Below are 23,249 nucleotides of genomic sequence, written 5' to 3'. Positions count from 1 at the left end.
TGAACTAGATTAGTTGGACGTTACCTACCCGTCACAAATCAATGCTGACTCTCTCTGATGAGCTCATACTTGTCCAAATGCTCAGTCATTCTGCCTCTGATGATGGATTCCAGTAACTTCCTCACAACTGATGTTAAATTGAGGAGTCTATGGTGTCTCCCTCTCTCAAATAATGGAGTGACATTTGCAATTTTCCAATCCAATGCACAATTCCTGAATCTGGAGAGCGTAGGACCCTTACAGCTGGCCGATAAAGGTAACTTTCATTCTGCTGCTCTGGGCTGGATTCAAGCCTCGAGGTGTAATTAGGACACTATCCATAATGCAATTCACTCCCCTTTTTGAATCACTGGCAACCAGTTCTAGTAATTCTTGGACCGAGAGGACAGAAAGGCAGCCTGTGTCTGTGCTTTCAATGCTGATTTGCAACCTCCTGAGGGGGAATGAGTGTGACTCCACTCCGTGGCTTTTTCCACTCCTTATGTTGAGGCATCAGTCCTAAATTCTGTACCTTTCCCAGATGATGTTACAGACATGAACCTGCAACCCTACCCTTCTGTATAATCTACCCTACCCACCCATTATTATTTTATAAATTGAGTCCAATTCATTTCATTGACTGTAAATCCAATTGCTGTTTTTTTCCTCTCTAAATCCTGTTGTCTATGCTGGTGATCTGACTTTGTGATAACGTACTCTCTGCATGATGTAACTGTATAAATTTCTGCTGCCTTTTTGCCTGTCTTTTGTGCCTGTCTGTGACTTTAAGCTGCTGGAGGGTAGGCATTTTTATATTTAGTTTGCACTTCAAAGCTGCAAAATTTATTCAGTGCTATTTTGGCTCATTAACTGCTCTGGCAACAGTACAGCACTTGCCTCTATGCATCTGCAGTAATAGGTGTGAGTGATGTCTTGGAAAAATAATTTGGACCAAGTATAAACGAAACCTTGCTGGCAAAGCAGGCTTGCCTGTCTCTAAATAGCTATGGCTGACCGCATTCTGTTTGTGAGGCAAATGCTTTCAGAATGTTTTTTGAAGGTTTGCCTCTTGTTGTTTCATGACCTTCTTTCTCTCTGTTTCCGCTTTCCTCTTCCCAGTCCCTCATCCATTAAGACATCAGTATAAGATAGTCACCAAGAAATCAAATAGGGAATTCAGAAGAAACATCTTTACCCAGAGTGGTGAGAATGTGGAACTCGCTACCACAGGGAGTGGTTGAATCGAATAGTATAGATGCATTAAGGGGAGGCTAGATATGTGAAGAGAAAAAGATTGGTGAAGTCAAGTGTAGGTCCCTTGCAGTCAGAATCAGGGGAATTTATAATGGGGAACAAAGAAATGGCAGACCAATTAAATACATACTTTGGTTCTGTCTTCACAAAGGAGGACACAAATAACCTCCCAAAGAGGCCAGGGAACATAGGGTCTAATGAAAGGGAGGAACTGATAGAAATCAGTATTTGTAGGGAAATGATGGGCTTGAGGGCCAATAAATCCCCAGGGCCTGATAATCTACATCCTAGGGTACTTAAGGAAGTGGCCCTAGAAATAGTAGATGCATTGCTGGTCATCTTCCAAAATTCGATAGACTCTGGAACAGTACCCATGGATTGGCAGGTAGCTAATGTGACCCCACTGTTCAAAAAGGGTGGTAGAGAGAAAACGGGGAATTACAGACCGGTAAGCCTGACATCGGTAGTGGGGAAAATGCTAGAGTCCATTATAAAGGATGTAATAGCAGAGCACTTGGAAAAAAGTGACCGGATCGGACAAAGTCAACATGGCTTTACAAAAGGTAAATCGTGCTTGACTAATCTTCTGGAATTTTTTGAGGATGTAACTGGTAAAATAAATAAGGGAGAACCAGTGGATGTGGTGTATTTGGATTTTCAAAAGGCTTTCGATAAGGTCCTGCATAAGAGATTAGCATGTAAAATTAAGGCACATGGGATTGGGGGCAAGATATTGACTTGGATAGAGAACTGGTTGGCAGACAGAAAGCAGAGAGTTGGAATAAACTGCTCTTTTTCCGAGTGGCAGGCAGTGACTAGTGGGGTACCGCAGGGATCGGTCCTTTGACCCCAGCTATTCACAATATAAATGATCTGGATGAGGGAACTAGATGTAATATCTCTAAGTTTGCAGACGACACAAAGCTGGGTGGGCGTGTGTGCTGTGAGGAGGATGCCGAGAAACTCCAGTATGATTTGGACAGGTTGGGTGATTGGGCAGAAGCATGGCAGATGCAATATAACATGGATAAATGCAAGGTTATCCACTTTGGTGTCAAAAACAGGAAGGCAGATTATTATCTAAATGGCAATAGATTGGGAGAAGGGGGAAGTGCAACGACACCTGGGCATCCTTGTGCACCAGTTGCTGAAAGTAAGCATGCAGGTGCAGCAGGTGGTTAAGAAGGCAAATGGTATGTTGGCCTTTGTAGCGAGAGGGTTTGAGTACAGGAACAAGGATGTCTTGCTGCAGTTGTACAAGGCCTTGGTGAGACCACACCTTGAGTATTGTGTGCAGTTTTGGTCGCCTTATCTGAGGAAGGATGTTCTTGCCATGGAAGGAGTGCAGCGAAGATTCACCAGACTGATACCTGGGATGCCAAGAATGACGTATGAGGAGAGATTGGGTCGATTGGGCTTGTACTTGCTGGAGTTTAGAAGAATGAGTGGGGATCTCATCGAAACTTATAAAATTCTAACAGGACTAGACAGACTAGATGCTGGAAGGATGTTCCTGATGGTCGGGGAGTCCAGAACCAGGGGTCACAGTCTAAGGATAAGGGGTAAGCCATTTAGGACAGAGATGAGGAGGAATTTCTTCACCCAGAGAGTGGTGAACCTGTAGAATTCTCTGCCAAAGAAGGCAGTAGAGGCCAATTCATAAAATATATTCAAGAAGGAGTTGGATATATTTCTTAAGGCGAAAGGGATATGGAGAGAAGGCAGGAACAGGGTACTGAATTTGGATGATCAGCCATGATCTCATTGAATGGCAGAGCAGGCTCGAGGGGGCTGAATGGCCTACTCCTGCTCCTATCTTCTATGTTTTCTATGTATGTTTCTGTAAGCATATGAGGGAGAAGGGAATAGAGGGTTATGCTGGTAGTTCGAGGAACGATGGGATGAGGTTCAAGTGGAGCATAAACGCCGGCATGGACTGGTTGGACCGAATGGCCTGTTTCTGTGCCTCGCTCCAAGCACTGGCATCTGCTGGACTACGTCATCGTCTGAGCGAGGGACCGCAAGGATGTCCGCATCACCCGCACCATGACAGGAGCTGATGACTGCTGGACAGACCCGCTCTGTCATCTCCACCAATGTAGCCCCAAAACAGCGGCGGCAACAGAAACAATGCCGCAGGAAAATGAATGCTGGAGCACTCAAAGACCCCGCTAAGAAAGCCCTATTCAGCCTGCGCCGCCTCAAACAACCTGACGACTCCGTGATGCAGAGACACAGAGTGCCCACAGCGCCTGATCTGCACTCAAGGCCTCCATAATCAGCACCTGTGAAGAGACGCTCGGTCACTTGACCAGGAAACACCAAGACTGTTTCGACGAGAATGACCAGGAGATCCAGTAGCTAATCGCAAGCGCAAGGCATTCCTGATCTGGAAACAGCAACACAACTCGAGAGCAAGAAAGCAGCTCTACAGACGCCTGAAGGCCGAGGTCCAACAAAAAACTCGCAACCTAAAGAACAGATGGTGGATGGAGAAAACACAGGAGATCCAGCAGCTAGCCGACAACCACGACGTGCGTGGATTCTTTAGCGCAGTCAAGACCATCTACGGCCCAAGCACCCAAGGCCTTACCCCACTGCGGGCCAAGAGCGGAGAGGTGCTCCTCAAGGACAGAGAGGCAGTCAGTGCCCGTTGGAAGGAGCACTTCGAAGATCTCCTTAACTGCGACTCTGTCTTCGACGCGAATGTCCTCAACTCCATCCCACAGCATGCTACCCACCACCATCTCAGCTCAACCCCAGCCTGGCATGAGGTTGAAAAGGCCATCCGACAACTGAAGAACAACAAGGCCTCAGGAACAGATGGAATCCCCGCCGAGGCACTAATGCATGGCGGAGAAGCACTACTGGCGTGAATTCATGAACTCATTTCTCTTATCTGGAAGGAGGAGAGCATGCCAGAGGATATCAGAGACGCCGTAATCGTGACCATCTTCAAGAAAGGTGACTAGTCCGATTGCGGTAATTACAGAGGAGTTTCCCTGCTGTGTGCCACAGGGAAAGTCATTGCAAGAATCCTCCTCACGCCTTCTCCCAGTGGCCAAAGAGCTCCTCCCTGAGTCGCAGTGTGGATTCCGCCCACTAAGGGGCACAATGGACATGATCTTCACCGCACGTCAATTACAAGAGAAATGCAGGGAACAGCACCAACCGCTGTACATGGCATCCTTTGATCTCACAAAGGCCTTTGACACTGTCAACCGTGAGGGATTATGGAGTAGTGTACTCAAATTCGGCTGCCCTCAAAAGTTTGTCACCATCCTCCGCCTGCTTCACGACGACATGCAAGCCGTGATCTTGACCAACGGTTCCACCACAGACGCAATTCACGTACGAATCTGGGTCAAGCAAGGCAGTGTCATCGCACCAACGCTCTTCTCGAACTTCCTTGCTGCAATGCTCCATCTCACCCTCAGTAAGCTCCCCACTGGAGTGGAGCTAAGTTAAAGAACAAACTGGAAACTGTTCAACCTCCGTCGCCTCCAGTCCAGATCCAAGGTCGTCCCATCCTCTGTCGTCGAATTACAGTATGCAGACGACGCTTGCGCCTGCGCTCACTTGGAGGTCGAACTCCAAACCATCGTTAACACCTTCACCGAAGCGTACGAGAGCACGGGCCTTACACTAAACATCCGTAAAGGCAAAGGCACTCTACCAACCTGCCCCTGCCACACACTACTGCCCCCCGATTATCAAAATCCACGACAAGGTCTTGGACAACGTAGACCACTTTCTATACCTCGGGAGCCTACTGTCAAGGGCAGACGACGAAGTCCAACACTGCCTTCAGTGTGCCAGTGCAGTCTTCGGTTGCCTGAGGAAGAGAGTGTTTGAAGACTAGGACCTCAAACCCGCCACTAAGCTCATGGTGTATAGAGCAGCAGTGATACCCGCCCTGCTGTATGCCTCAGAGACATGGAAACATGTACAGCAGGCACCTCAAAGCACTGGAGAGGTACCACCAACGCTGCCTCCCCAAGGTCCTGCAAATCCATTGGCAGGATAGGCGCACCAACGTCATTGTTCTTGCTCAGGCCAACATCCCCAGCATTGAAGCTTTGACCACGCTCAATCAGCTCCGATGGATGGGTCACATTGTCCGCATGCCCGATACAAGACTCCCAAAACAAGCGCTCTACTCGGAGCTCCGGCACAGCAAGAGAGCCCCAGGTGGGCAGAGGAAACGCTTCAAGGACACCCTCAAAGCCTCCTTGAAAAAGTGTAACATCCCCACCGACACCTGGGAATCCCTGGCCCAAGACTGCAAAAAGTGGAGGAGAAGCATCTGGGAAGGTGCTGAACACCTCGAGTCTCTTCGCCGGGAGCTAGCGGAAGCCAAGCGCAAGCATTGCAAGGAGCGCACGTCAACCCAAGCACCCCACCCACCCGCCACTTCAACCACCGTCTGCCCCACGTGTGACAGAGACTGTAGGTCCCGCATTGGACTCATCAGTCACCTGGGAACTCATTTTTAATGTGGAAGCAAGTCATCTTCGGTTCCAAGGGACTGCCTAAGAAGATATCCTATGTAAGCCCCAACATTTGGTATTGTTAGGGATAGTACATCCCACTGATCTGTGTTTCATTGATGTAGTGCAGGACAACTCTCTCATTCCTCTTCTGCCTCTCTTCTCTCCCCTCCGCCCCCCCCCCCCCCCCCCCGTCCGTCCGTCAAAAACTAATAATTCACTTCTGTGCTACTGATAAGCCCTCCAAAATTTGCAACTTGTTTGCTGGGCGAAGACGTGCAAATATAAGTTTCATTTGGGATTTGATCTCCATCTCCCATGCTGGTCAGTTGGACTGGTTATTGACCTGGAACATTGTAGAATTATTGAGTCATCACTCATGGAGCCTCTCCTTAGGGTTGCCAACCCTCCAGGATTGCCCTGGAGTCTCCAGGAATGAAAGGTTAATCTCCAGGACACTGCTGCGAGTGACCCACCAGAAAATTCATAAGGGCTCAAAGAAAGGGTGCTTTTTAAAAATGTCTTTAAACACATTTGTTTATGAACTATATGGGAATAAAGACTGTTTGACTGACAGTCAAGATTCATACGGTTGGGTAACTGAGAGTTTCCTCACTTCCCAATTGGGAAGACCGTGCACCGCGAGGCTGGACGTGTCGGGTGACCAATGGCGTGAGGGTGGGGTGGTTGGAGGTTATATGATGAAAGCTCCTGGAATATGTCCAAGCAGAGTCGGCAACCCTAGCTCTCCTGTCCCTTTCACCATATAACCCAGTCCGTCACTGAAACTCCGAGGCCCAATTGTGACAACCAGTGGAAAAGAAGGTTTATTTCAACTTTAGTTTCCTGGTAGCATTTCATCATTTGCCTTCATAAAAATAGTTTACAGTTGTGTGGATAGACTGGAGAAGTTGGGGTTGTTCTCCTTGGAGCAGAGAAGGCTAAGAGGAGATTTGATAGGTGTTTAAAATCATAAAGGATTTAGTTAGAGTAAATAAAGAGAAACTGTTTTCAATGGCTGAGAGTCGATAACGAGAGGGCGTTGGGAGGTTGGTATAATGCCACTCTCCCAAGACTGGCACAGCAACGAAAAATGCCTGAAGACATCATTACAGCGCCTGTTTTCTTTTCCATTCTGAGTCTTTAAATTCGGTATAGGGTTCCTGAAATTGGGTGTGAGTTGCATTGGAGTCCTCCTTTTGAGTTTTATTCTTTTGAATTCATCTATTTAATTCTTGTAGAGCCCAGATGCTGAGGATCTTGGTGTTCTGCTTTCAGTTAATAATTGTAGTGTATGTACCTTTAAGAGGAACTATGTTTTTTTGAGGCCCCTGTGTACTGTAGTACTGGTAGTGACCACTCAGGTATATAAGCCTGTATAGCGTCTTATATAGTTAGTTCACCTCCAGACTTTGTTCAGTAAACACTTGTTAAATCAACTCCTGCATTCCGTGTCTCCATTAACACATGGATTCAACAGTGGCGACGAGTTAGAAACGAACTTAACTGCAATTTGGCAGCACCTCAAGGAGATCGATTCCTCAGACGAAGGTAGAAGAAAGAAAAAAAAACTGTGGTTTCACCAGCTAAATGGGCTGGTGGCAGGTAGTGCACTGATCCTTCCTGGGCGGCGGGTTGGGGCTCGATCGGGTGGCTCTGCAGCGGGGCCGGGCAGCAAGTCGGAAAGCAGAAGCAAACAGAGTCAGAGGGTGGAGCACTCAGGAGACGGCCGGTGCTGCAAAGCAGGTCGGCGTTCGGACTGAGCAGAGGGAGGGGAAAGTCCCAGAGGGTCCGACGGGAATGATACTCCAAGTGACGGAGAAACTGTTTAAAATATATGTGCAAATAAAAAAATAGAAATACCGCGAAAAGCTGCAGGTCGCAACGGGAACCGCGGAAAACAGCAGCGGCGGGAAAGCGCGGGAGGCGCCATCTTGACTTGGCAGGGAAGAAGGAAAAGCGCGGGAGGCGCCATTTTTGATTTTCAGGATGCCTAAGACTGGCAATATTACTGCTTTCGATAGTGATATAGAGGATTGGACCACATGTGGAAAGAGTGGAGGTATATTGCAAGGCGAATGAAGTAGCGGATGATAAGGCATCGGTACTTCTCAATCTGATGGGCGCAAGGACATACGGGCTGTTACGAAACTTGATCACTCCAGCCAAACCGATGGACAAGAATTTTAAGGAGATTGTTGATACCCTACAGGAGCACTTAAACCCAACACCGCTGCTGATAGCAGAACGATTCAAATTCTTCAGGAGGAATCAGCACAAGGATGAAAGTAACGCTGATTACCTCACCGAATTACGAAAGCTGTCAAAGCACTGCCAATTCGGGGCAGGACTGGCAGATTCTCTACGAGACAAATTCGTCTGCGGTCTCCTAAGCGAAGGAACACAGAAAAGACTACTTTCTGAGAAAGATTTGACACTGGACAAGGCTTTCAGTGTGGCTGTATCATACGAAGCAGCAGCAAGAGGAGCTGCAGAGATACAGCAAAAGACACAGGACTTCGGCACCCATGAAATGACACGGGGTTTCGAGAGATGTTATCGCTGCGGCAGATCCACCCATGACCAGAGGGACTGCTGGTTCAAGGACAGCATGCAGGCAATGTGGAAAGATGGGACACATTGCACGTGTATGCAGATCTGGAAAAAAATCCGCTGACAGTAAAAAGGTCAATAAGGAAAAGTACAGAAAGGTACAAATGATGACGGACTGTAGCTCCGAAGACCAGGAGAGCGATAGCGACTTCGGAAACAAGAGACTAAGCTGTCTCAAATTACATAATGTAATTGCCAAAGAAGATTACCAGACCATTTGGGTTACCCTCACGATAGCGGGGTCCCCAGTTAAAATGGAGCTAGATACAGGATCAGCTCTGACCGTCATAAGTCGACGGGATTACGAGCGGCTATTTCCGCATATACCTTTGAAAGACACATCCATTATCTTGAAGACATATACGGTGCAGTAAGTATACCCCAGAGGGAAAATAAGGGTGCCTGTTGTATACAACGGCAAGGAAATACCGAAGTTGTATTTATACGTTCTGCAAGATGGTGGTCCACCGTTGTTGGGACGTGAATGGATCAGAAAGATACGTTTAGACTGGCACTCCATTCAGGCACTGACGGTGACCAGTAAGAAAAAAAATGATGATGACGTCATACCTGGACGATTAAAAGAAATCTTGGCTAACGCCAAAGAAGTGTTTCAACAGGAACTAGGAACCCTGAAAGGCGCCACGGCCTCAATAAAAGTGGAAGATGCGGCAATTCCCAAGTTTTTTAAGGCAAGGCCGGTGCCATATGCAATTCGTCCAGCAGTCAAGGCAGAGCTGGAGAATTTGGAAAAAGCAGGCGTGTTATCCAAGGTCGATTGGAGCGAGTGGGCAACACCCATCGTCCCGGTCATTAAGAAAACGTTGAATAATGATAAATCTGAAGAACAGAGAAAAATTCGCATCTGTGGGGACTTCAAGGTGACTGTAAACCCGGTCCTTCACACGGTACAGTATCCTCTTCCGAGGATAGAAGATATTTTTGCCTCACTATCCGGAGGGAAGCGTTTCACCAAAATTGACTTGGCACAGGCATATCTACAGATGGAGGTTGAGGAGGCCTCTAAAAAGTATCTCACGATAAACACACACAAAGGCCTGTACCAGTACAATCGACTGGTTTTCGGAGTAGCATCAGCTCCAGCTATCTGGCAAAGAGCTATGGAACAAGTCCTGCAAGGGATTCCGGGGACTCAATGCTACTTAGACGACATCCTTGTAACAGGAGAAAACGACAACGAGCAACTTGCCAATTTGGAGCAGGTGCTCACGAGGCTGAGAGAACGGGGCCTACGAGCAAATCGCCCCAAATGCGAATTTTTCCAGAAACAAATATCATATTGTGGCCATGTCATTAACGAAGAAGGGTTGCATAAGTCACCTGAAAAAATTGAAGCGGTCGTAAAAGCCCCCGCGCCTGAAAATGTCTCTCAATTAAGGTCGTTCCTGGGATTAATAAATTACTATCATAAATTTTTACCGAACTTGTCAATGGTTCTGCACCCTCTTAACGCACTGCTACAAACGGGAGTAGTTTGGAAATGGAGCGAAGACTGTAAACGTGCCTTCCATAAATGCAAAGGCTTGATCACGTCCAAGGAAGTGTTGGCTCATTACAACCCATCACTGCCAATCAGACTGGCGTGCGATGCATCCCCTTACGGCGTGGGAGCGGTATTATCGCATAGATTCCCTGATGGCTCGGAGCGGCCGATAGCTTTTGCGTCACGCTCATTGAACTCAGCTGAGCGTAACTATGCCCAGATTGACAGGGAGGCACTCGGCCTGGTGTGGGGGGGTGAAGAAATTCAACCATTACCTACACGGACAAAAATTTACCTTGTTGACTGACCATCAACCCCTCGTCTCCATATTCAACCCTAAAAAGGGCGTTCCCATTATGACAGCGCAAAGGCTACAGAGGTGGTCCCTTTTCCTAGGGGCACACCAATATGACATAGAATACAAAGGATCAAAACAGCATGGGAATGCTGACGGGTTATCGCGCCTACCATTGCCAACGGTAGAAGAGGCGCCTACAGTGGACCCAGTGGAGATGTTCCACTCGACCATAGTGGAATGTCTACCAGTAACAAATTCTACCATTTGAAAAGGAAACGAGAAATGACCCGACTCTCTCTCTCTCGAGTCTACGATTTAACGGTGAAGGGATGGCCAGCACATGGCGAACCACTGTTGCCAGCATTCTCGCAAAGAAGAGAACAGCGGTCAGTGTGCCGAGGAACCTTGATGTGTGGATCCAGAGTGGTGATTCCACCCAAACTCCAGGATAAAGTGCTAAAGGAGCTTCACGAGGGGCATCTGGGTGGAGTGAAAATGAAGAACTTAGCCAGCGCGTTTGTGTGGTGGCCAGGTATCGATGGAGACATCGAAGAAATGACCAAGAGCTGTCTAGGATGCCAGAAGGTCCAAAATGCCCCACCACAAGCCCCTCAACATCCATGGGAGTGGCCCTCATCTCCATGGCAAAGGGTACATATCGACTTTGCTGGTCCATTTATGGACTCAATGTTCTTAATGACGGTGGATGCACGCTCCAAGTGGCCGGAGGTAATAAAGATGTCCTCCACCACCTCGGAAAAAACCATCACAGTATTAAGGACCATATTCGCCAGGAATGGGCTGCCTGAACAGATTTGTTCTGATAATGGACCGCAATTTGTATCCGAAGAATTCAGGAAGTTCTTAAAAAACAATGGGGTTAAGCACTACACGTCCGCCCCATACCATCCCGCCACCAATGGATTAGCTGAAAGGTTTGTCCAGACCTTCAAGAAGGCCATAAAGGCCATGGGTAATGAAGACATAAATCTACAACATAAGGTAGATAACTTCTTGTTTGCGTACAGGAATGCAACACGTGGTTACAAACCAAACCCCCGCCATGATGTTTTTCAATAGAAGACTAAGATGCCGGCTGGATTTGATGAAGCCAAACATCAGAAGGGACGTAGAGAACCGGCAATTTCAAAGCATGAATGAAAGGCCAACTAGAACCTTCCAGATAGGTCAACAAGTTTTGGCCCGGGACTACCGTACCGAGAAATGGCAGCCTGGAGTTATTTGCACACGACTAGGACCGCTGATGTATACCGTGGACATTGGAGAAAGCATAATAAGGCGCCATGCTGACTAGATCATAGTCATCCGAAAAGGGACAACCTACACCACAACTCTATACGCCTAGTGATGAAGCAGAGATACCCATAGTATCTACCTCCGATCCGGTGATACTGGAACCAGATGAACCTGACATTGGCATTCAAGCCAAATCGACCTTGCCAAAAGAACCTACTACACCACCGAGGCGTTATCTGGACCGAGTCAGGAAGCCTCCAGAGAGACTGAATTTGTAATTGATTAAACTTCAGCAAATGTGTAGATTATTGTTCTTGTAAAAATGTTATTTAATGATTACTTAAAATGTTATGTACTATTTATCTAAAAGGGGAGGAATTGTAGTGTATGTACCTTTAAGAGGAACTATGTTTTTTTTTGAGGCCCCTGTGTACTGTAGTACCGATAGTGACCACTTGGGTGTATAAGCCTGTATAGCGTCCTGTATAGTTAGTTCACCTTCAGACTTTGTTCAGTAAACACTTGTTAAATCAGCTCCTGCATTCCGTGTCTCCATTAACACACGGATTCAACAATAATGAGGTTAAATTAGCATATTTTCCCCACCTTAATGTTTGAAATATTTTGTTAATGCTAGCTATGATTGGGGGGTACAAATTTTTACTGATCTCGTGTCCACTGAAAATTAGGTTGAGACTTCCCAAGCTCCTTTTTAGTGCGATTACTCCTGTGCCTCATTATGTCAGGATGTTAATCTCACCTGCCTGGGTTTATTACAGATCTCGGTCCAAAGCTGTAAGGGTCATGCAATAGCCAGGCTGCACCGCTTACAGATGATGAATTAGATTCTGCAGTTTTGACAGAACAAGTGAAATGCAGATAGGATTATGTCTAGAGCACCTTTTACCAAGGATATGGAACAATTTTTCATTTGATGTCTTAATCCTTCGAGAACTAGAATTAGGTTTCCTCTGCTGAGAAATGTCATGGGTGTATTTATGTTTGTCTTATTTTAATCAGTGAGTGAAAAATAAATGTGTCTCAGTGGAGCATTAATAACATACAGGGATAGGATATCACAGCTATAATGGAGACGTGGTTTAGGTTTGAGCAGAACTGGGAACTTAATATTCCTAGTTATAACATTTTCAGGAGAGATATGAAGGGGAAGGGAAGGTGGCTGTGTTAGGGAAGGATTCTATACAACACGAGTGTAAGAATGTCCTGGGGCTTGTGTTAAAGCAGAATCCATATGGATAGAGCTAAGAAATAGGAAAGGAAATGGTACAATTCTCGGTGTATATTACAAAGCTGGGTGGGAATGTAGGTTGTGAGGAGGATGCAAGGAGGCTTCAAGGGGATATAGACAGGCTAAGTGAGTGGGCAAGAACATGGCAAATGGAATATAATGTGTAGAAATGTGAAGTTATCCACTTTGGTAGGAAAAATAGAAAAGCAGAGTATTTTTTAAATGGAGAGAGATTGGGAAATGTTGGTGTTCAGAGGGACCTGGGTGTCCTTGTACAGGAATCACTGAAAGTTAACATGCAGGTACAGCAAGCAATTAGGAAAGCAAATGGTATTTTGGCCTTTATTACAAGAGGATTTGAGTATAAGAGTAAAGATGTTGTACTGCAATTATATAGGCTCCTGGTGAGACCACACCTGGAGCATTGTGTACAGTTTTGGCTGTCTTACCTAAGGAAGGATATACTTGCCATAGAGGGAGTGCAATGAAGGTTCACCAGACTGATTCCTGGGATGGGGGGATTGTCCTATGAGAAGAGATTGTGTAGACTAGGCCTATATTCTCTGGAGTTTAGAAGAATGAGGGGTGATCTTATTGAAACATACAAAATTCTTACAGGGCTTGACAGGGTAGATGCAGGGAGGATGTTTCCCCTGGCTTGGGAGTCTAGAACCAGGGGTCACAGTCTCACAATAAGGGGTCGGCCATTTAGGACTGAGATGAGAAATTTCTTCACTCGGAGGGTGGTGAATCTTTGGAATTCTCTACCCCAGAGGGCTGTGGAGGCTCAGTCATTGAGTATATTCAAGACAGAGATCGCTAGATTTTTGACTATTAAGGGAATCGAGGGATATGGGGATAGTGCAGGAAAGAGTAGATGAGGTCGAAGATCGGCCATGATCTTATTGAATGGCGGAGCAGGCTCGAGGGGCCAAATGGCCGACTCCTGCTCCTATTATGTTCTTATTACAGGCCACCAAACACTGGAGATGAGATAGATGTGGAGTTCTGCAGATAGTTCGGATAAATGTGTAAGAGCAAAAGGCAATCATTTTGGGTGATTCTGACTATTTGAAGATAAACTCGAATAAAGGTAATGTCTCTGGTCAAAGTGCGGAAGATTTTTGTAGCATATGCAGCTCTGCTTCCTAGATTAATGTTTCTAGTCCAACAAGGAAAGATGTAATTGCTTGATTTGGGTTTTGGGAATTGAAATGGGCAACTAACAGTAGAGCACCAATTGGGAAATAGTGACCACAACATAATCGGGTTCAATGCAAGAATAGAAAAGGACAATGATGAATCAAAGATACGGTCGCTAGACTGGAAAAGAGCAACGTTCATTGAGATGAAAGGGGATCTGGCCCAAATTAACTGGGCAGAAAGGTTAGCCAACAGATCAACAGTCGGAAATCTACAAATAATGAGATGCACATAGTACAGAATGAATATATTCCTCGAGAGTGAAATGGGCGTGCTTCAAAGCGTAGAGTTCTATGGATAGACTAAAGCGAAACTTAAAGGAAGGCTGTGGTCTGGATACGAGAAATGAACACGTGTACCCTGATCCATTTGTTTTATAAATGAGTGGAGGAATTACTTTGGCGTTAATTAGAAATGTATGTATGGCTACAGTAATTTTTATTCTTGGGATATTGATGACTCTAGTAAACCAATATTTATTGCCCATCCCTAGTTGCCCTGAGGACTTTGAGTCAACCACTGGTCTGAAACTGTTAGTCTAGAGTGTAGCAAGTACAGCAAGCAAGATCTATGCTTTAGTGTGGGCTGTGAATTTCACAGTGCCCAGCAGGAGAGAGCTCTCTGCATGCATGGTTACAGGCTTGCTCAGAGCTGCTGTCTCTGGCGGATGCATTTTTCGTTTTGAGAACAAGGGAATTGTCTGTTTTTCATAATGTTCAAAAATGCTCTCTGCAGTAAGTTTATCCCAGAGGCTTTGGTGGATCCCCGGTGCTTTTTAAACGCAGCTTTACTGCACGTGAGTCTGAGCCCAAGCCGAAGCAATACAAGATGACCTTATCAAAGGGGCCTCATGTCGTTTGGTTTTAGTGTTCCAAAGTCCTGCAGCTTTCATAACCCTAAATTGAAGCCTCCTCACAGCTGCAAAAGTGGAAGGGTAGCTGCAACCATAATGTCATCCTTGGGAAGGCTATTAAAAATGTATGTGGTGTATTTTAAAAGCAAATTGGTGTATTCAAATGTTGTGTCTGCGGTTGCAGGAGTGGTGGACCCATCTGTGGTTGAATGAAGGCTTTGCTTCCTGGATTGAGTATCTCTGTGTTGACCACTGCTTCCCAGAATATGACATCTGGACCCAGTTTGTATCTGCCGACTACACACGAGCACTGGAACTTGATGCTCTTGACAGCAGTCATCCAATTGAGGTAAGGCAATTCCTTCCCCTGCCCCGAGCCCTTGCACGTCATGTGGAGATCCAAGAATGCTTTGATATTGTATCCCGCACCCAGCCACAAACTCTCATCATTGTAACATGGGTCTTAAAATCTGTATTTAATGAAAAACATTTGTTGAAAGGTGCATTCTATGACCTGTGTAGCTTAACTCTGTTTATGTGGTCCATGGGATTAATGGTTCTTTTTACTTTTTTATTTTTTTTGTTGCTTTTCTTCCCCCCCCCCCCCCCAAAAAAAATCTTGGCTGAAGGTGCTGATGTTAGGGCATCAGCAGTCTTTGCAGTATGTTGCTTAACTGGCCATTCTGTAAGCTTAGACGGTGAATGTCGGCAATCCATTTGACTATGGGAAAGTATTGTGATTGTGGCCACTCCTACACTCATCCAAAGTACATATACATGCACTTTCCTGCTGAGGTCACTGAATAGTGATCAGATGTGAAAATCCTGACCCGATTCCTAGCCTGGGGACACTGAACCCAGTTGCGGTGTTTTGGTTGTCCTGGATCAATTATTCACTTCAGGTATACTTTAGTACAAATCTCTCCCCAAGCAGTGCAAAGCGCCTCTCCCATGACTGTAGCAGTACATCAATATTGCGTTCTGCTGTACAGTAACAAACATTAATTTAATTGAAATGTAGTGCTTTAGGGCAATGTTTCTTTGACTGGGGATTTAATTGGAGAAATCTCTTATGTTCACATTTCTGGTCTTGTTGCATATCCGCTGCACCTTGGTTCCGATAGCACTAAATAAGTAATTTTCTGCTGCAAAATTAGTGCCTTTGCTGAAATAATAATTGGGATTAGGGTTGCAAAATTCTGGGAATTTTTAAAAGAGGAAACTTTCCATTGGAGTTTTTTTGGGAATTTATTGGAATTTTGAGTTTTTTTGCACACTGATGGTTTTTGTCTCTGACCCTTATATTATCTTTGTCATCAAAATAGACATACTGTTCCATCCAAATTAAAACAGGCTTTCAAAACTTTATTTTGGCTATAATTTTGAACTTTATTGAACCCCCACAAAAAAGACCCATCTAAAATAAAAAGAGCGTCTGCTTATTTAGTCTGTAATTTGTCCTTATTTTGTTCCTTTGAGTCTTCTACCCATGAGTCTTCTACTCATCATTGCTCCTCCTGATTCTCTGACTCTGGCTCTGACGTGTCCATTTCCTCCTCTGTGTCACTGTCTAGCTGTGTGGTGGACACTTCTGTATCTGGCTCAATAAGTTGTAGGTTCGCCTGGATAGCCACCAGTTTCTCCACTCTCTTGTTAGTCAGTCTGTTGTGCACCTTTGTATGCGTATTCCCAAAAAGTGACCAGTTTCGTTCAGAGGCCGCTGATGGTGAGATTTGGAGTATCACTGATGGAATGGGTGACAGGGCCTCTGATGCACAAAGTCCCTTCCACCAGGTATGTGCACTGATATGCTTGCATGATTCCCATATCCCATCCCCATTCCAAAGACCTTGCTTGGTAGAGAACTTTGCCAGACTTCCCAGAACTTTGCCCACGTCCAGATTGAGGTGGCGTGAGAGGGTAGAAATCACACTGTAAGCGCTGTTGACCTGTTCTCCAGGAAGTATTGGTCTCCCAACATGCTTTGGGTCCAGCATGTATGCTGCAGCATGAATCGGCTTGACACAAAATTCTTGACGCGTCTGTATGAATTGAACAATTGCCTTCTCTGCTTTGAGCAGCAGGGATGTGGGTAGGGCAATGCCGATTTGTTCTTTTAAATCAGCAAAAAGCCTGCGAACATCTGACAAGACATCATCTCTTTCAATCTGAGCAATTGCAGATGCTACTGGTGAGAGTAGTTTAAGGCTGCTAACCACTCTCTCCCAAAACACATCATCCAGCAGTATTTTCTTGATGGTGGTTTCCATATCCCCAGACTGGCATATTGCCATTTCTTGCAGCGACTCCTTACCCTCCAGAAGGCTGTTGTACATTATGACAACGCCACCCCATCTAGTGTTGCTGGGCAGCTTCAGTGTGGTGTTCTTGTTCTTTGTCGTTTGCTTGGAGTTGTAGGTTGCCGCAACTACCTGTTTTCCCCTGACATACTTAACAACTTGCTTGCCTCTCTTGTACAGTGTTTCCATGGTTCTCAAACCCATGATGTCCTTGAGGAGCAGGTTGAGCCCATGAGCTGTGCACCCAATAGACGTAATATGAGCTTGAGCCCAAGCAGCCTTCATATTCGCAGCATTGTCAGTAACTACTGCAAAGACCTTTTGTGATCCAAGATCGTTGATGACCGCTTTCAGCTCATCAGCAATGTATGTGCCTGTGTGTCTATCATCCTTCGTGTCTGTGCTCTTGAACACTGGGAGAGGAGTGGAGGCGATGTAGTTTATGATGCCCTCCCCTCGTACATTTGACCACCCATAACTGCAACAGAGTCTGCCATCTCTATCGTTTCTTTGAGCTTTCCTTGGACTCTGTTATACTCAGCCTCCAGCAAATAAGTAGACAAAGCATGTCTGGTGGGAGGACAGTATGCAGGGCGAATAATATTGAAAAATCTCTTCCAGTACACACTGGCTGTGAGCATGAGGGGTGAGCCTGTCGCATATACAGCTCGAGCAAGGCACTCATCTGCATTCTTCTGGCTATGGTTATCCATTGTATTAAAGAACCTTCCAAGTGGGCCAGGAGTTGCTGATGATAAAGAGCCTGATGCTGAATGTGAACCATCATCTTCTTGAATGGAAGCAGACGAACTCTGGGCTGACTGCTGTGAGCTTTGAGTGAAGTTGTTGCATTTGGATAAATGCTGCTGCATCTTTGTGGCATTCTTTAAATATGGCTTTCTACAGTGTTTGCACATGTACACAGTCTTTCCATCTTTAATGCCTGGGGTAAAATGCTTCCACACATCCGACGGTAAACGTGGCATTGTTCTATGCAGAGAAATAAAGGGCATTCATCTCTGTGTCGAACTGCAGTCAATCAGCACGATTGCAACAAGGTGAGTAAATTTTTCCTGATGCTCCATGTGATGGAAGCATGACCTGTGCACGCATGACGCTACATCACCAATAGAGGGAGCTAATCGCTCATCCAACCAATCAGGACACACTTGTTCACAGTCACACACAAAACTTGTAATTATTAAAACAAGCCAAGTAAGAAGATAAACATATATTGATTAAGAAATTCCTTAAAATTACTAACAGAGATGGAATCTTAATTATTAAGAGAGGACCTGTGGGAGGGGGAAAAAAAAATGAAAAATACAAAAAAAACAATACTATTGTGCTTTTTTGGGCAAAATTCCCAAGCTAAACTTCCCGTGGAAAATTTCCAGAAATTTACCGGAAACTTTCCACCCCTTCGCATTGGGATATCAGACTATCAGGAAAGCAGACAGATTAAAGGCAATTTTATCCACATTCATAAACTCAACACAAAAAGCAGCCAGTGAAAAATATAAGCTGCAATATTCTGCCAAAAAGTATATCTGAATCTTTTGAAATACTTGATCACTGAACGGGTTGGCATCATTCTACAACCATCATTAAATTCTCGCCTGTTAGCTCAACAACGACGATGTGGCCGAAATGTGTCAGCATACAGGAGATTGAGTGCTGACTTATTATTGGTACTCAATGCAGCCTCGCTTGTGGTCCTCAAACAAATCCATTTCTGGGATATTGCTTGAGCGGGGGTGGGTGGGGTGTGGCAGGAGAGCTTTTTAAAAGCAGTTTTAATTTTTTTTTAAGCATAAGCAGTTGCCGTAGGGTAATTATGTCAAGCATGTCATTGTTCAACATTGTTTCCTCAACTAAACTCAATTTCCCCCTGCTAAAATAGATGTTTTCATAATTATGACTAAATGTTCTGGTTTCCTCCGAGGAGTAAAATGGTGGGAGGGGGGATTAAACTGACACAAAAACACCATTAACACGTCTTTCTACATTTTAAATCTTGCATCTATATGCACTTCCTATCAACATTTTTCATTCTAAATTCCAATGTAATTTAGAGAAGAAACTGTCCATGTGAACTTGACACGCTGTATTGACATCCTCCCAGGGGAGTCGCTGCAGCAGCACCACTGGTGGGAGAGGAGAAATTTACCTGGACAGTTCCTGTTGTGGACATAGGAATTTAGAATGGAAATGTAAAAGTAAGGACAGAATATATAACTTTATAATAGGGACTGAATTATGTCTGCATGCCCTTGTCCAATTTCCCCTCCCCCCCCCCCCCACATAGAAACATAGAAACATAGAAGATAGGAGCAGGAGTAGGCCATTCGGCCCTTCGAACCTGCTCCGCCATTTAACGAGATCATGGCTGATCATCCAAACCCTAGCACCCGGTCCCTACACCGACAGCCATCCCACCCAAGCCCTATCCCTGTAACCCCACGTATTTAATCCCCCCTAACACTAAGGGCCAATTTTTTTATCATGGCCAATCAACCTAACCCGCACATCTTTGGACTGTGGGAGGAAACCGGAGCACCCGGAGAAAACCCACGCAAACACGGGGAGAATGTGCAAACTCCACACAGACAGTCACCCGAGGCCGGATTTGAACCCGGGTCCCTGGCGCTGTGAGCCAACAGTGCTAACCACTATGCAACCGTGCTGCCTTTTAAACCCACTTCACCTGAAGGTTACATAAGAAATAGGAGCAGGATTGGCCATATGGCCCCTCGAGCCTGCTGTGCCATGACTGATCTTCGACCTCAACTCCACTTTCCCACCCAATCCCCATATCCCTTGATTCCCTTAGAGTCCAAAAATCTATTGAATACACTCTTACAATTGGATTTGACTCCGTTTGTAATGTCTTGAGAGAGTGACTAGTATGTCCATATAGCCATCACCTACGGTCAAGAACGCAAACAAGCTGGTTCGTTAGAGACACAGTTACCCTAAACACAACCACACAACACCAGCTTGGTGACATGATGCTAAGTGTACAAGACCAGATACTGACTTGTATTCGTGCCTCATGGAGGTCAAGGAAGCTTTCTTGAATTTTCACTCATCCCAAATTGTGAGCACCAGCTGCAATACTTTTTTCACAAACCAACGTATATATTTTCTTCCAGCATGAACTTTTCGTGCTGTCCCTGCAATTCTCTCAATCGAGAATCCCTGGAGTTCGGGTTAGACTCAAACTGTGGTGGTCACTTTCTGTCTCATGTTTTTGGCTATAGTTGAGATGAACTTTTTTTCAATTTTCAACACTCTGAGGGAAACTGTCCTTCTTGGTTCCATGTAATAAATATTTTAAAGGATTTAATGTTGTGCCTGAGCGTCTCCTTGTTACTTTTTTTTTTAAACTGGTAAGAAACATCTTGTAAGGAGAGATAATATGTTGGCAATAATTAGAGAATACATATAAGCAAGGTGCTTTGGTCCATATAGTTCATACTTCCTTAGAAACCTATAGTTGCCCCATCACAGCATCAAACTGTCGGTTGAATGATTCTAGAATTTATCGTACCCAGAAAACTATCCCAGGTATTGAGTAATCTTAGTGTGAGATGTGCCTTAGTGCTGGAAATGCCTTTTACCAGTTTATACTTGTTCCCTTGTCTTTCAGTTGTGCTTTAATTTAAAATGGTGCTCCAAATTTGCCTTTCCTATTTCACACAATATCTTGTAAGCCTCCTATGCAGTGCCCTCTCATACTCTTCCTTTTAAGTTTGAAGAGTACAAGTTGTTCGAGCCTGTCTTCATGTCTCGGTCCTCTGACACTTTGGATCAGTCTTGTGGCTCTTCCCTGCCCCCACCCTCCTGAGCTTTGTTTTTGGTTGACCTTCTACGATATGACAGCGTGAAGTGCTGTTGCAGTGACCGCAGTGACCACGTGACTCTGAATGTAGTGGAAGTTCATGTCACAGCAGGGAAACTTCTGCAAGAATTGTCAACTCTCAGGATTTCTCTAACCAGCAGTTTTCGAGAATGAAGCACAGTAAATGTGGGTTAACTGAGAACCTCAACTCTAACAAATGTAGTTACCATCTTTCTATAGCATTTAGGATTTTTTAAACTGCCTCAAATAAAAACGTTTAACTCTGAAATGACCAACTCTTGGGGGTGAGTACTTCTGAGTCTGTACTTCTAGGCAAGTATAGGCACTGATCTAGAAAGTGTACTTGCACGCGCACACGCCGTTCAGACTGCTCCCATTATGGTTGAACTTCTTAAGCTTTTAAACAAAAAAATTAAACAAAATGTATTTTTTAAAAGGTCACAGTAGGACATCCAGCAGAAGTGGATGAAATATTTGATGCAATTTCTTATAGCAAAGGAGCATCAGTAATTCGAATGCTGCACAATTACATTGGGGATGAGGTAAGGTTCTTAAAGCATAACTTAGCAATATATGTGTTACTGGGACTGCGATTTCATGAGCACCAGTGTTTATAGACAATTTTGAGATGTATAGAACTTGGGCTTGTTTCAAAAGTTCAAAAATTAAAACTTGTTTCGATGTTTGTCTTTGAAAGCTGGCAATTCTAAATTGATTTAAAAGCACAAATATCTCATTAATTATACAGTGTATGCTGTAGCACCATACCCTGATTGGGTTGGGGTGGGGGGGGGGGGGGAGTGGTTATCAAGTTATTTTGACCTCCACCCGCCCCCTCCCCAATTTTAGATGTCAACCTTGGCTCAGTGGGTCGCACTCTTGCCTCCCAAGTCAGAAGGTCGTGGGTTCAAGCCCCACTCCAGAGACTTGAGCACAAAATCTAGGCTGGCACTCCAGAGCAGTACTTGGGGAGTGCTGCACTGTCAGAGGTGCCGTCTTTCGACCAAAACGTTAAATGTCTGTCTTCAGGTGGGTGTAAAAGATCCATACGAAGAGAAGCCGGGAAGTTCTCCCGGTGTCGTGGCCAATATTTCTACCTCAACCAGCACCTAAAACACATGATCTGGTCATTTATCTCACTGCTGTCGGTGGGACCTTGCTGTGCACAAATTGACTACTGCGTTTCCCCACATTATAATCGTGACTACGCTTCAAAAGTAACTCATGCTTGTGAGGCACTTTGGGACGTCCCGAGGTCATGAAAGGCGCTTATATAAATGTAATTTTTTTTCATTTATTTAAACCGAAGGACAAATGAAAATGAAAAAACTGCAAATGCAGAAAATTATGGAACTGCTTAGCGGGACAGTCAATCATCATAGAGAGAATAAACAAGTTAATGTTTTGGGATGCATGTCCTTCATCAGGACTGAATCCTGATGAAAGGGTTAGACCTGCAACATTAGCCTGTCTGTCCTCTTTATTTCCAACATTTTCTGTCTGTTTTTTTGTCATTATTTGACTTTAGGTTTAAATTCATACCTACAGTAAGAACTGAAAACCCAGCTATCAAGCTGCTCTACATCCAAACAGGTTCTGTAATCTAATTTTAAAAAAGTGTCTTTTTTTGAGGGAGAGGGGAAATGTGAATAAGGGATACTAGGAGGTGATCACAAGGCTGTAATCTAATCAGGGCTCAAATATCATGAAGGAAATGGCAAGTTTCCAATTCATCTGAACGCCTCACTAAAATGAGAACCGTGAAATATCACCCTGTATAATACATAATCTACTGTTTTTTTCTGAGATTTTAAATCACTATTTTAAATAGCAGCATTAGTGCCATAGGTGTGTTCAGTTATTACATGATTATGATCAAACTGCAGCATTAATAATTGGATTGGAATTATTGCGAATATACATATTAAAATAATTTGCAATTGATAATTTAAGTTATTTTTTTATTCCCACCAATTGGGGCAGCATTTAAAACACCTTATATTGTTGCCATCTTTCTGTCTTGAACAGATCTCTAGAATTTTAAAACTTTTCTTGTTTTACATAATTTGTGGGGCAAACGTTTGACAGATCAAAATAAGGAGACCCTTGTAGTGTTGTTTTTACATTCATTGCCAGACTCTTGTCTGATGCTGTGATTTTTATAGAAACCATGGCTATAGGACGAGAGTCAAATGCTTATTCACAGAGCTCCTATGTACACAACACCACAAGTGAAGAGCTATGAGAATAGTACCTTGGGGGGGGTTGGGAGGAAGGAGAATGAAACCTGTGATTATCATCTGCATTTCTGGAGAGTTCACAAGAAAAATTGTTTCACGATCACTAATATTGATATCACAGTTCCTTAGATTTAGCAAGGTTTT

General features: G+C 44.7%; 1 protein-coding gene across 4 annotated transcripts in view; it reads left to right on the top strand.

Moving 5' to 3' along the window:
- Window positions 1–23,249, top strand: part of npepps (aminopeptidase puromycin sensitive) — a 233,434-nt gene that overhangs the window by 119,916 nt on the left and 90,269 nt on the right. For all 4 annotated transcript variants that reach the window (XR_015073437.1, XM_085966184.1, XM_085966187.1 and 1 more), the window contains exons 10-11: window positions 14,885–15,049; window positions 21,303–21,407. Coding sequence is in view for 3 of the 4 variants with exons in the window: in XM_085966184.1 (XP_085822310.1) it covers window positions 14,885–15,049; window positions 21,303–21,407 (270 nt within the window). In the remaining variant the exon portion in view is untranslated. The remainder of the gene's footprint in view (window positions 1–14,884; window positions 15,050–21,302; window positions 21,408–23,249) is intronic.

The sequence above is a fragment of the Somniosus microcephalus genome, chromosome 24 (assembly GCF_052327205.1).
Source record: "Somniosus microcephalus isolate GS21.2 chromosome 24, FLI_Smic_1.0, whole genome shotgun sequence".
In the NCBI taxonomy this organism is placed as follows: domain Eukaryota; kingdom Metazoa; phylum Chordata; class Chondrichthyes; order Squaliformes; family Somniosidae; genus Somniosus; species Somniosus microcephalus.
Note: the sequence above shows the minus strand (reverse complement) of the source record. Positions and strands in the feature narration are given on the sequence as shown.